Genomic DNA, 14,795 nt, shown 5'->3' with positions numbered 1-14,795 from the left:
CATTTAGAAAATGTCGGGAAGTAAATAATTTCAGCAAATTTTAATTTTCACAATTTGTAATTTCGACTGTATTTATCAAACTCATACTAACCAAGTTACTGGTTACTGTACAGAAAAATATATTTAATGAGAAATGTGCTAATTAAAAACTATAAATTAGCAAACTGGTCCCAAACTAAGGTTAGCTAGAGAAAGCTTTAAAAACTCAACTGTCATCCTCTGAAGGTTACGCACCTGCTTTCACTGACCTGGCTTTTGTTGAAAACTAGCTCTACGTTTTTTTGAGTTATAGGCCGTTTTTTGTAACGTTACAATGGATTCGCAGAAAGTGCCAATGACATCAGCTTTAACGTTAAACGTTTATTATGTTCATCACGCACCTGAAAGGAAATTGTGTTGCTGGTTAAGTATTTACAAACGGTTTACTCATATATGTGTAAATAGTAAGTTAACTGACTGGCGTTCAAACGTTTGTGCGTTTCAGTTTTTGGCCTGTAATTGCGTCGTGTTGCTTTGGAAACGGGAACCTCTCAGGACGGCACACCAGAAGGGACAATTGCAATATTGGCTTGAAGGATTAGGCAATTTTTAATAATTAAATCATTTGTGAGTATATACAGTACAGTGACAAAATACATGCTGATAGGACACAGTAGATTTGTGGGAGTTTTGTGTCTTGTTTATTCCAAATATTATTTAATGTCTATAATAACAATTGACGACGCTGTTTAAGTCTAATATGAATACCAAACTGATCAGTTGACGGATTGATTGGATACATTTTTTTGGATACGATTTTTTTTCGTAGAGCAGCTGATCTGTTGCCTCTGATTTTTAATTATTTACACAAACTGCCCAACTAACTACACAAACTTGTAGGAAAAACAGAATCAATTTTAAAAGACAGGGAATTAATCTTCTATGCAACAATGCCCTCTGGTGGTGACTGCAGTCAGTCTATGGTTGTGTTACAAATTGAGTTGCAATGAACAATTATAAAAGAATAAAAAAATTAAAGCAAAAAGGAAACATCAATAGTAAGACGTCAAAGAGGAACAGCAGGTTATATTTTGTACAATAAAATATGAAACATAGATTTAGGATAGTTTGGTTAATGCATATATTCAAGCTCTTAATCCAAGCTCACTACAAAAATCTTTATAAAATGGAATACATTTAGATATTAAACATTTGTGAATATAAAATTATAAATGTTAGCATGTTGTCAATATCCTCATATTCACATCTTTATCACATTCACGTCTTTATCACAATTATAGAAAAGAGATATGATTATTTTGGTACAATTTAGTACAGTTAGTACAATCACAAAAAAAATATCGTTGCAAGGGAGAAAAACTCATTTCTTTAACACCAAAAGTGTATTTAATCCTATGTGTACAAATGCTGAAATGATGTTTTTTGCAACACAACGGTCTGCGAGTCCACGCCCACATAATGTTTTCCGCCAATGAGTCTCAGCCAAACACACTGAGCTATCCAATAATCTAAGCGTTAGCTACATATGCAGGCTCATGGACACGCCTTAAATCTCCATCGACCAATCAGTCTATTGTTGTAGTCGGTCAATCAACTCTCCCCACCCAGATTTTCTGACGGAACGGAAACCGAGAAGGGCCAAACCTGCCCATCCGGATAACAGAGACAAACTTGGCAGCGAGCGGATGAACTGGTTGGATCTTTGTTCTTCACTGCTAGACTATCAACCTCTTTATATTTTTGCGTATTGTCATTTGTATGTATCACCTTTATATCAAGATATAAAATACTCCTTCTTAAGTCACGCAGCTTCAACACAGGCAGATACTTTTTGGGCTAGCATTTTTCCTAGTGTTTTAGTTCATTCTTCCCCCCACCGACGAGGTTTTATTGGACCAAGATAGGCGGCGCGGGCACCAAGATGTCGAACCGGATGGTGTGCAGAGAAGCGAGCCACGCCGGCAGCTGGTACACGGCCTCAGGTAGAGCCAGAGAGCGGCCCGGGCCTGAGGTCCGGTGTCCTGCTTAACACCAATGTGTGTGAGCCTGGTGGTGTCTCAAAACCCAGTGAGCTGCCTACTTAGACAGCATTTCTGGAACGGTCAGCACCATGATAGCCAAAATGCTGCCTAGGTAGGCAGCTCATTGATATATTTTTTTGACACAGCCTGTGTGATCAGCTGGGAATTATTAAATAGCCGAGGTTAAAATGGTTTAAGAGCGTGTTTCTTTACATTTATACCCTTTTTTTCTGAGCTGTCATCCTGTTTAAAGAGAACCACCTTTGTTTTAAATGCAAACCAAAACATGTCAGCTTAATTTAGTGAAAATATACTTAAATAGATTTCATTCTGCTATCTTATTCTGTAAACAAAAGCATTTACTTGGTCCTGGCGTTTAAATTAGAATTTCGTGAATTAGTTTATATGTTAGAAATGCTTTTGAATGATTATTTCTGCTTTTCATTGAGTAAACTAGAACCACTTGCATTTAAATCCATGGGCCATTATTTAAAAAAAAAAACGACCAGACTCTCGTGTTCCTCTCATATATGCCTATTGTTGGTTTATTTGTGTGTGTCTGTTGTATATGTGTGGCTTCTCTGTGTGTATCAGCAGCTGAGAACAAAAACAGGCCAGCAGTTAGCGGGTTAGCCTATAGCCGGTGTGTGTGAATCATCTTTTATGCACACCAACTACACCAACTAATACCACAGATTAATATACCATCCACACCAACTTTACCCAGCCCTACTTTGCCTGATCGGTAAATCCAGATAGGCAAACCTCTGCCGCAATTCTGAAGACTGGATTTACCCTGCTAACGGCTAAAGCTATTTGATGAAGTTCATATAACAGCTGTACGTGACAGTTGTGTTTTCATGGAGAATCAAACCATATGTTACATGTCAAGAAATGCTGTTTATTGTTATATCGTCAGCATTCATTTGTCCAGTTCCATTCCAGCAAATACAGTAAGCACAGTCAGCACATGAAAGTCTTTAGATGGCCGTTGGTGGTTTTTTTTCTTTCTTTCTTTCTGTTGCTCATGCAGTAACAAAGGAAGCATGACAAAAGCTCAGTGCTACACACACACACACTAGATCACACATTTTTGCAGTGTACAGATATCGGTCTGCTGGCCTTTACTTTACATGATAACCTGTGCCCTGCATGCTGCCACCATATTTAGAGATCTTGTTTTGTGAAACAAAAAACTTGTCTTGTGTATTCTAGAAGATCCATTTCTATCAAATAATATATATATTAAAATATTTTTTTAAAAATTATTTTTATAAAAAATTATAATTTCTCTCTCTCTCTCTCTCTCTCTCTCTCTCTCTCTCTCTCTCTCTCTCTCTCTCTCTCTCTCTCTCTCTCTCTCTCTCTCTCAAAACATTGTAGGCATCATTCATAGCTTTCGAACAATACAATTACTACAGTTGGTAATTTTTACTGGTATTCTTCATTTGTACTAAATTGATATATTGGCCAGGTTGCAGCTAATCTTGTTTTTTTTTTCTGTTTAATTTCTAAACAAACAAAAAAAGCATAGCATACACAAGCATATACCTTAAATGCATTCAGAAAGTCTCCTAGTTTTGTGAAATTACACACACAGACCAGCCCACTGGTCAGGTGGCTATTATTACATGGCAAATTGAAAGGCCACAAAGTATTTGACCACTGGATTCACAGAAATAATTTCACTTTGAAGGAGTGTTTTCTCAACATTGTAACATTGCATAGCAAACGAAAATATTAGTTATTATTTGAATTATCACCCAGGAGGTAATTTAACCATGTATTACTATGTCTTTGGAAGGTGTTTGTCTTTCAAATTATATTATAATTTGTATTTTAAAATAATTTCTTATTTCTTTTACATTTTTATGATTTGTTTAATTATTCGTTTTTCAGTAAACTCACAGACCCCCTACAGTTCCATAAAATAAAAAAAATCAGTTTGGGAAACCTGAAGTACGGTTTAATGCACTTGATGTTGTCGATTTAAAAAAAAAATGTAAAGAATATATTTCTCTTTGTATTTTTATATCAATATGGCACAATATTTTCCTATTTAGTTAAATGTGATACATGAGGTTGGGTTAAAAGTAATCAAAGTAGTCAGATTATATTGTGTAATCTAATGGATTACACTACTAACTACAATTTTTCAATGTCATTCCATTCTAATAAATTAGAACAGCTCTGTAGAGATTACTGTCCACATCAGCCATTAAAAATCCATATCAGTCCAACACTAAAATGAATACATTTGGTACACCTGGCTGCTCTTGGGAATATTATTAGTGGTGTAATAGTATGATTCATTACAATTCATTATTTAGAGATTTGATTAACAGTTGTTATAATTTGACAAAATTGGTTGTATTGTTGCTATTCCTTTCACAGTATCAGCTGAAGTTCATCTGTTCACCGCCTTCATAACTGTTATCTTGTCCTGTCGGACTCTGATAAGAAAGTCATTAGAATTGGGACAATGGCACTGCCTGAGCCTGAAATATTGCTGAAATCAACATACACATGGACAGCAGTTTCACCTATTGACTTTTTGTTTGAATGATTGAAGGGATGGGGAGGAATCCATAGCTGAATGCTGGATTGTTTAGCAAGTTGGGGTACTGAGGTGATACTATGATGAATAAATATTATATAATTTTTTTTTTTACTGCATTGTTTTTTTTTTTTTTTTTTTATGGCAACGGAATTAATTCAATGTTTTATTTTCTACATGATCACTTATTCTACACAATGTTTGTCATGAAAACAATGCATAAAAATCACAATTGTTGTAAAATAGGCTTAATTTTTTTTATTTCTTGAAATCAATCGAAACTCTCCCAGCTAATAGGTGCCAAGATCGATGTCTCTGTGGTCAAAAATGTTAATATTGTAGTGATGCAGCTTGAACATTGTCTTGACAGATTTTTTGAGCTTGATCCTTTGTATTGTATGATGTAGATTATAAAGAAAGACTTGTAAAACTGCCATTGATTGAATAAAAACATTTATACACAGTGATACAAACTACCTGTAAAATGACGTCTGTAATCTCATATTTGCTAATGAGATTTTTCTCTATCTTTGCGTTTAGGATCCCAGCTTAACGCACAACTTGAGGGCTGGTTATCTCAAGCACAATCTACAGCAGGTCCAGCTAGAGCCATAATAGCACCGTATGTGGGGGTGAAACCAGACAAACCTCTTTTTTGCTCCTGTTTCTGTAGTGTTTTTGCATTCTTAAACGACTGTCCTTTGCAGGCACGCTGGCTACACCTACTGTGGCGCTTGTGCAGCTTACGCCTACAAGCAGGTGGACCCCTCAATCACGTAAGTGTCCCCCTGTCATCAGAGCTTCTTTAAATTCTCTTGAAGTAGCCGTAATGTTGAGTTTGCTGTGGGGAGAGAGGTAACCGCAGCGCTCTCTTATTCATCAGTCGGAGGGTGTTCATTCTCGGCCCCTCTCACCATGTGCCGCTGTCTCGCTGTGCCCTCTCCCCCGCCGAGGTCTACAGAACGCCACTGTATGACCTGAGGATCGACCAGAAGGGTAAGGAATCTCATTTCCTCCCTGCCCACTCTCAAAACGGAAACCCTGGCAGGATTAAATTCTGATTGAATAACAATGCAAAGAAAGGTGTTCACCCAGATTGTTTTTACTTCTGGCTCATTTGCTCTCAAACGGAGCTTTGCAGAAGAGATTGCAACATTTTCAACTTGTAAATGGCTATGTTTGTTATGCAATAGTTTTCTAATAGCTGTTGTCTTTGGCTATTAGCAAGACAAATGTGCGATAGAAATATGAGCAATGATCTTTTATTTGATTGTGTTCATGTTGGGTTTGTGTAATCAGCATACAGTTCGTAACTCCTCAATGAAAGCCAATGAGTTTACACACAAGAGGTTTAAATCCTCCCCCATTTCTCTCTCACAGTTTATGCTGATCTTTGGAAAACGGGCATGTTTGAGAGGATGAGTCTGCAGACAGACGAAGATGAACACAGCATTGAGATGCACCTGCCTTATACTGCTAAAGCCATGGAGAGGTAACAACCAGACAGTGAACATTCTGTCATTACACCTGACAGAATTTTTGGTTGAAGGAACCAAGAGTATAAGTGGTACTGGACATAGTAGCATATTTAACATATTCATCCTTTTACATGCAAAGTCTCACCCTTTGCTTTTTAACATTGTGTGTTGTGTTCTAGCAACACAAATGCGTGACTATTGATTTAGCTCTTTGTGGTTTCCACAAGTACCTGGTTGTTATATTTGGCAAGGATCTATCAAGGTTTTACTGCATATCTTTGCAGAAGCCATGCACAGCATTATTGACCTATAGTCCCACACTAATGCACATTCATCTCTGCCAGATCCTTTAATTATGTTGTCAGGATCTGTTTACATAGTACTGCACCTCCTAATTAGTTGGCTGTGATGGATGTTCTGTTATTTTTGTGTGTGACTTTTTTTATTATTAATGCAGAAGCCACCACCCGCTTTCATTATGCCATTAAAACATTACAGTATGTGGGAATAGAAAAGCTAACATCCCCTCAATTTGTTTGATTAGACATTTGGGTATTTTTTCCAAGCAGAGCAATTAGTTGCTGAGCAACAGTAATAATATATTTTAAAAAAATCCCCACATTATACTCACACCTCTGAAATTTGTGTAACTGAAAACCCTTTTTGGGCTATTGATTTGACATGGCCAGAGTGTTTCAATGAGTGATGCAAAACTCATTAGCAAATGAATATTATTAAACATGCTAATGTCAAATCTCCATCTGGGACTTGACAAATGATTCTCTGCTGTACTTTGTTTCAAAACAGCCATAAAGATGAATTCAGCATCGTCCCTGTGCTGGTGGGAGCTCTGAGTGAATCTAAAGAGCAGGAATATGGCAAGCTGCTAAGCAAATACCTGGCTGACCCCTCCAATCTCTTCATCATCTCCTCTGACTTTTGCCACTGGGGTTTGTGTCCGCTCACACACTTTAATTTTTAACTGGCAAAAAAACAGAAACTAGTCAATATCAATCACAGTCAGTAATCCGTGAAGAATTCCTATTTGTTAAAATGAGCAGTAAATCTACTAGGGTTTACACCGACCAGTCAGTCGATTAGTGATTTTGCTAATTCTCAATTTTTTGTTGTTGTAAAAAAAAAAAGCATTATTCAATTGTACACACCAATTTTGTTATATGCAACATGCATGTAACCGTAACATATGTGCTTATATATGCATATAATATGAAAAGCAGCACTTAAAGGATTAGTTCACTTTAAAATGAAAATAACTCCCATGATTTACTCACCCTCAAGCCATCCTAGGTGTATATAACATTCTTTTTTCTGATGAACACAAGTTATATTAATAAATATCCTGACACTTCCAAGCTTTATAATGGCAATGAATGGGGCCAACAAGTTTGAAGCTCAAAATAGTGCATCCATCCATCATAAACATACTCCACACGGCTTTGGGGAGTTAATAAAGGCTTTCTGAAGCGAAGTGTAAGAAAAATATACATATTCAAATCTTTATTAAGTAAATTATAAATCTTCCGCCAGACTGCCTTGCATATTCAACTTACGAAGAAAGTGTAACACCTCTCCCAGTTTAAACTTACGCTACATCCAACGTCATGCATTGTGCAAGTTATGCTCGTAATTTAAGTTCGTAAATTGAATCGATTTGCTTCCGAAGGACTTTATTAACCCCCAGGAGCTGTGTGGAGTACATTTATGATGGAGGGATACACTTTTTATGAGCTTCAAACTCAAAACCATTCACTGCCATTATAAAGCTTGGAAGCATCAGGATATTTATTAAAGGGGTACTTCAGCGCTGGGAAGATGAATCTGTATTTAAACTGGGTCATCAATGTAGTAGAAATGTGAAATTATTTTTGAATTTGGTGCCTTCTAGACTGAGAAAAGACAGAAAATTTATTTTTGTCCCATGGGAATGAAAGACTACAGTTCCCAGAATGCTTCGCTGCCCTGTGAGGCCATTCCCAAAGCCACCAACTTGATTACTGTGACTGAGTTAGAGAAGACACTACAATTAAAAACTGAACGTGTCTGTTCAATATAATGAGTGAGTCACCGCGCGAGTATCACAGCACTGAGCAACTAACTGCAGGAGTCAGATAAATGAGCTGAGCTCTCGTGATGAGAGCTGAGGTATCGCGACTACACTCGCGGCATACATTCACAACGCCAGTTCAGTCTGGCGCGTTTCAGTTCATGCCTTTGCAAGCTTAACTTTCATAGAAATTAATTTGAGAAGTTAAAAGACTTACATTGCTCACCATATCTCCGTTTAAATGAGTGCCTGTAGCTGCGAGCTGAGCTCTGAGTGTGATCTCCATCCCCCATGCACGGATTCAAAACATGCGGAAATGGCTCCCTCTGCTGGCTGTAGTCTTTAGCCTTTGGCCAAACATTGTCAATTTGCATCATAGGACGAACTTTTCCAGAAATAAAATGCATAAATCTCTTGTCTCAGGGGGATATGAGAGGGGAAAGCACAATCATTTGAATATACTCCAGGGTTTCTACTGATACAAAGCAATATGCTAATCTCTGAAGCAACGTTTTAATATAACTCTGACTGTGTTCATCAGAAAGAAGAAAGGCATATACATCTAGGGTGGCTTGAGGGTGTGTAAACCATGGGGTTAAATTTTCATATATAAAGTGTAAAACTAATTCTTTAGCACAAACTTTATATGAAACGTTATAATCTTTAAGGCCTTAGAGAACAAAAATATAGAAATACAAAATAAAAATTGAAATTATAATCCCAAAAGTGAAGAGAAGTGGGCATGAAATTAGTTTGGTAAAGCAAACTTTTATGACTAAATGTACTTGGAATTATGCAGAAATTAAAATACACCAAAAGCACAAAGCATGTTATAAGCAACAACACCACAGGCATCTGAGATGGTCTGTGCTCATTTATTCAAGGAAAAATTAATGCGAACCACCCTAAATCAAGTATAGCTCAAATGAATGATAACGAAAGCGCCATGAATCTGGTCAGGAAGATATGCATGCTTTCATTTCTCACCCACATCATCTCAGAAGCACAGACATTCTCTCAACTCTCGTTCTCCGTCAATGTGCTAGACTTTTTCCTACATAGACTTGGCAGAACGGAAATACACCAATGCATCAATGTTTTGAAAAGATCTACATGGGTAGGAACTCGTAGAAATATCCCCGATGTGGATTGTTTTTAGCTGTCTCATTCGGGTAAATTATTAATTTGAACTTTTATCATCTATTCTGCAGGTCAACGTTTCCGTTACACCTACTACGATGAAAGTCAAGGAGAGATCTACAGATCCATCGAGCACCTTGACAAAATGGTAAATGTATTTCTATGCCCTTTCCTTCTGGTAACTCGCTTAATGTCTGACATATGAGGGTTACATGCAAGTGGCCCATTCTGGGGATACACAATGTGCTAATCCTATTGGTGGTTCTTGAAAAAAAAGATGAGGAATTTTTCTCCAAGCTAGAGTTATTGTTATGGTTACTTTGACGTGGAAGTCGGTGACTCAAAGACTGACTTTAATACTTTCCACCCATGACAGTCTGTCAAATAGCAAATGTTCTTAGCAACCCAAACCTCATTAAGGGCCTACCAACTGGGCAAAGTACTTTTGCCTCGGTAGGGTCTTTTGCAGGACAAAGATCTTGTTTGATCTGGAGCTCCTTTAAGGAAATATCCATTCATTACCTAGTTACCTTAGCTATAGAGCACACAAAACCTAGAAAATCCATCTTCATTTTTGAAAGTTGAAATTTTCAGATTATGATGTGTGTTGTGCAATTAAGCTACATCAGATGTTTAATGCAATATTTCATCATTAGAGAGTAATCAAAACTAAATAAAATAAAAATGGCCACATTATTAATGGCAGTTTTGTTTTTCAGTGAAATACATGCATGTTCATTTCTTTTTTTAGGGAATGGGAATTATAGAACAATTGGACCCCATCTCCTTTAGTAATTACTTGAAGAAATATCATAATACTATTTGTGGTCGCCATCCCATCGGCGTTCTTCTAAATGTAAGTACCAGCTAATGAATTTCCCCTGGCACATTTTATTTAGCAAACCATTGTTGACTTAATTAAGCAGACGCAAAATAATGTGAATAATGGCTAGTCCGTGAGCATGGTAATTAGTCTAGCACTTAACGTTCGCAGAGCTTTTATTAATGTTTTTTTTCCCCCTTGACTAATGTCTTGCCAGCTTTCTAGTCTTTCATCATGAAGCTTTTAAGATTGCCGTTAAGTATCTCTTTAGTGTTGACTCTCCAATGATTCTCCTCACTTCACCAGGCCGTGGCGGAACTGAAAAAGAACGGCATAGACATGAACTTCTCTTTCCTAAACTATGCGCAGTCGAGCCAGTGCCGAAACTGGTCGGACAGCTCTGTGAGTTACGCTGCTGGAGCTCTCATCGTTCATTGAGGTGAACTCTCCAAGGAGCCGCGGAGCCTCCTAGAAGACCCCATCCCCTACTACCTATCCTGTCCCTGACCGCATATGCCCATCCCTTCCCACCTCTACTTATAGGAAGGACATGCAAAGCTTGTCCCAGCTGGGAATCCTCATACACACCCTGAATCCAGATGTAACATTAGATACTAACTTCCTCTTCCTACAGCTTTCCCTGTATCCTGTTTTCTACGTGAGGCAACTCGGATGATGCTATAGCTTGAAGTTCAGCCGCAGTTTTTTTGGGTGTTGCAAGGTCAGATTTTTGGTTGGTTTTGTTTATGTTGTTGTTGTTTGTTGGGGGGGGTCTTAATGAGGCAAAATCTGCTTTTGACCCTCCGGGGACTTTAGGTATCCAATGAGCCCTTGTGTAATTTAAAAGCAAGACACACTTAAAGTTTAAATAAAGTAAAATAAATAAAACATTTCACTCTTTTGGCAAGTCTGCATAATCTACATGACAAATGATATGTCTCGCCTAATGATAAATCATTTGAAAAAGGAAGCTGACAGACTGCAACATGCCCATGTACACCCTGAGAATTGTAGTAACAGCTACTGCATTGGTCCTGTTGTAGTTTTTAAAGGGCTACACAATTCCCACTAACCCTCCACTGTACTGGATATACCAAAAACATATTTTTTCTTTCATCTAATCATTTATTGTAGTCAAATTAAAGTCTGATTCTTATATTTTGTTCTGTTTATTTTCCCTTTGTGATTTACCATTATTTAGCTTTATAGTTTTACTATGCGTTGGACATATAATCTCAAACTGTGTGGAAACATTTAGTAGTGTATGAAGTCTACAGAAGTGCAGTACATGTTTGATTTAATGTTGGTTCAGGTTGACCCCGTTCAGCCTCTAAGGGTTCAACCTCTTTCCCTTCAACCTTTTAAATGGTAAGGCAGATTTTATTTTTTATTTTTTTCATGCAAGTTAGAAGCCATGTTTAACAGCTGACTACTAGTTAGTGATGCACACCCGTATGAGGAACCGCCACAGGTGAATTTTCTGAGCGGCGTAGGCCTTTTGTCTGGCTTTCCTCTTTAACGCGTCTACTCCAAGCCTCCCAAAGAGCACAATGCAGCAAGATTTTTCCTGGGAAACCATCGGAAGGAAAACGGCAACATCCCCACCATGGTTTATGTCTCAAACCAGAATCTCAAAAACAGAAAACAGACAAAGCATGTCATATCATGCAGATGTGCCTTGGGTCAGTGTTAAACATGTTTTTTTTTTTTTTTTTTTTTTTTTGTCCTTTGCTCTCCACCCTTGTCAACCCTTCATCTACACTTGATTTAGTCTTTATTTTTTTTAATCAGTTTTCACTGTTTTCAAAGTAGGGGAAGATAATTATCAGCTTCAGCCATCACTATACCTGTTCTTGTACTGTTAGAATTTTTTATGTTAGTGCCGTTTATTATTATTCTAACTATTATTGCGGAGAAAATAACAGTTCACACGTTGTCAAATCTATGTCAGGATTAATTGAAGTGCTCCTTAGCGGAGTCATTTTTGAATCTCAGGTTACATTGAAGCATTACAGAACTCTCGCCAGATATGACAAGGGTCATGGCTGATGTTGCAAAGAAACAATAAAGTGTATTGACAAAAGTTACTATGCTGTGGTGGTTCTTTTACACGTCTTGGTGTTTGTGAATTTGTTATTGAAGTCAGAGAAGGGCAAGATTCATTTGAGTTATGTGCTTCTCTGCCAAGATTTAATTTCTCTGAATTTCCTTTTTTTATCGAAAGTTAGCGGATGCATGAATTTAAACCACATTATACTTAGTGTTAAGTTAAATAATTAAATGATTTGTGTGCTGTAAAAGTTTTCACAGTCATCATGAGCATGTTGAGAGTATATTTGCTGTGGATATGAGTTTCGCATTTTGTATTTATTATAGATTTTTTTGTTTTTGTTTTTTGCAACACATCTGTTAATGTAACCATTTACTAATCCTGAAACTTGTTTAATGTAGAAACACTGCTGTTCAAAAGGTTTTTTTGTTTAGTTTTTTTGGAAAGAAGTAAATTAATACTTTTATTCATGAAGGACATTGAATATCAAAAGATAATTTATTTCAAAATATGTTCTTTTGAACATTCTGTTCATCAAACAACCATGAAAAAAGCACACCACTTATATTGCAAACAGACCTGCTTTGCCAGCGTCGTGCTTTTGTTACATTGTTGTGAAGTTATTTTAAATGAGAAGAGCACGCAGTGTAGCGCATCTGCATGGCAGACCACTTTACCTTTTAATTGTGTGTGCTGTATAGCTAAATTCCGGTGGAAAAAGAACTTCCTGTTTATTTATTCTTTAGATAGATGTTTACTGCTTCGATATCAATGGCCATTAAATAATCCCAGGTTCCTATTAGTAAAGATATCTCAATCAAAACAATTCAAGAACATCTGAAGAATAAATAATGTCGTAATATCCAACTCCATTTCCAGAAGAGTTGGAACATTTTGTAAAATGCAATAAAATCAAGAATCTTTGATTTGTCAATTCTCTTTAACCAACAAAAGTACAGAGAAAAGATTTTCAAAGTTTTCACTGGCCAACTTAATTATTTTTGATGGCTTCAGCACACTCCAAATTAAGTTATTAATCATTTGGGAATTGAGGATACTAACTAATTGAGGATACTAACTGCAGTTTTAGGCAAGATTGTTTGCCCAATCTTGCCTGATTCAAGACAGCTGTTCAACAGTCTGTGGTCGTCACTGTCTGATTCTCCATTTCATGATGGGTCATATTTACAATAGGAGGCAAATCTGGGCTGCAGGCAGTCAAGCATATCCCTTCTGCAGGTATAGTGTCTATGAAACCACTGTGTTTTAGCACATGCAGAATGAGGACTGGCATCGTCTTGCTTCCCAGGAAAGATGTCATCTCCATGGAAGTATATATCTGTACAATCCAAATATGACTCCACATCAATGGCGTCTTCACAAATGCCATTTGCATTGATGCACCTCATACCACGACAGATGTTTGCTTTTGTACCTGTTGCTGATGAAAGTCTGGATGGTCCCTTTTGTCTTTAGGACTAAGAACTCGATTTTTGTTTTTTCCAAAAACAACCTGAAACATGAACTCATCTGCCCCCAGCACACATTTCCACTGTGTTTTGGATCATCTAAATAAGCTCGGGCACAGAAAACCCATAGCCATATATGCACTGAACAGGTGTATCGCTCTCTCCTTGCATAACAGAGATTCAAGTAGCATTTATTGATGCTGCAACAGATTGTATTAAGGGACAACGGTTTTTCAAAGAACTCCCGAGCCCATGTGGCAATATTTAACAGAGTAGCAACGATGGTTTCTCATGCAGTGGCATCTGAGGGCTTGAAGTTTTGCACATCAACAGATGTTTTCTGCCTTTCCCTATGCAGACTGAGATTTATTTTATCATGAGCTAAATTCTTTGCAATCTTGCATTGAGAAATTAGATTTTTTTTTTTTTTTATATATATATTAACAAAGTTTGTTAGGAGCACATTCAGATAATTAAACCTCATAAAACACAAGTGGGGCTCATTCTGATAATTAAACCCAATTAAACACTAGTGGAGCACATTTAGTTAATCAACTCAAAGACAAAAAATATATATACTGCAGACTTACCTGTTTGTTGAGTTTCAGTATACCTTCACCTCTTCATCGGCTCACTTCAGTTTAATAATTGCTAGTCGGACATCAATACAATCCATAATACAATGCAATCTTTTTCTAGTCTATGTCTATCACATCAGGGGGGAATACTCTGGGTTTGGGATAAAATCCCAATCAGAGCCGGGAGCCATCCCCTGGACAGCATGCCAAAAAAAACATAATCTGTTCTCTATTTGATTTGATGTTTTGTGAAATGTTGCACAAAGTGATGAGCCTTGACCCATCTTTTCTTGCAAAGACTGCAGAGGCTCCTTTTTTATACCCAATCACAAAACCCTCACCTATTACCAGTACACCTAATTATTGCAGACTTGATTAATCTTTTCACTTTTATGAGTGTGTTACAGCCATGAAATTCAAAATTTGTGTATATTTACAAGTTACAGATGAGCTACAGTAGCTCAAATTGCTCATGAAACTAATGTTGGTTCTGATAGAAAGTTTAGGGTGTTGACTTGGTCTCTAAATTCCCCAGGGGCCTATTGCACAAAACTAAGGGATTAAGCCAGTTTATCTTGGTGATCTTGTCATCTGTATGCAAAATTTAGTAGACC

General features: G+C 37.1%; 2 protein-coding genes across 3 annotated transcripts in view; one reads left to right on the top strand and one right to left on the bottom strand.

Moving 5' to 3' along the window:
• The window catches only part of wdr27 (WD repeat domain 27), a 90,034-nt gene extending 89,536 nt beyond the window's left edge, over window positions 1-498 (bottom strand). For both annotated transcript variants that reach the window (XM_067421907.1, XM_067421906.1), the window contains exon 1: window positions 381-498. The gene's annotated coding sequence lies outside the window, so the exon portion shown is untranslated. The remainder of the gene's footprint in view (window positions 1-380) is intronic.
• Window positions 499-1,620: 1,122 nt separating this feature from the next.
• memo1 (mediator of cell motility 1) lies at window positions 1,621-12,171 on the top strand. The gene is made up of 9 exons (XM_067421789.1): window positions 1,621-1,982; window positions 5,119-5,200; window positions 5,286-5,354; window positions 5,462-5,574; window positions 5,959-6,070; window positions 6,864-7,006; window positions 9,333-9,409; window positions 10,013-10,117; window positions 10,391-12,171. The coding sequence occupies exons 1-9, from the start codon at window positions 1,922-1,924 to the stop codon at window positions 10,520-10,522; spliced, it is 894 nt and encodes a 297-aa protein (XP_067277890.1). The 5' UTR covers window positions 1,621-1,921; the 3' UTR covers window positions 10,523-12,171.
• The last annotated feature ends 2,624 nt before the right edge of the window (window positions 12,172-14,795 follow it).

This window comes from Pseudorasbora parva, chromosome 17 (assembly GCF_024679245.1).
Source record: "Pseudorasbora parva isolate DD20220531a chromosome 17, ASM2467924v1, whole genome shotgun sequence".
In the NCBI taxonomy this organism is placed as follows: domain Eukaryota; kingdom Metazoa; phylum Chordata; class Actinopteri; order Cypriniformes; family Gobionidae; genus Pseudorasbora; species Pseudorasbora parva.
The sequence above is the reverse complement of the archived record's forward strand: the minus strand, read 5'-3'. Positions and strand labels throughout refer to the sequence as shown.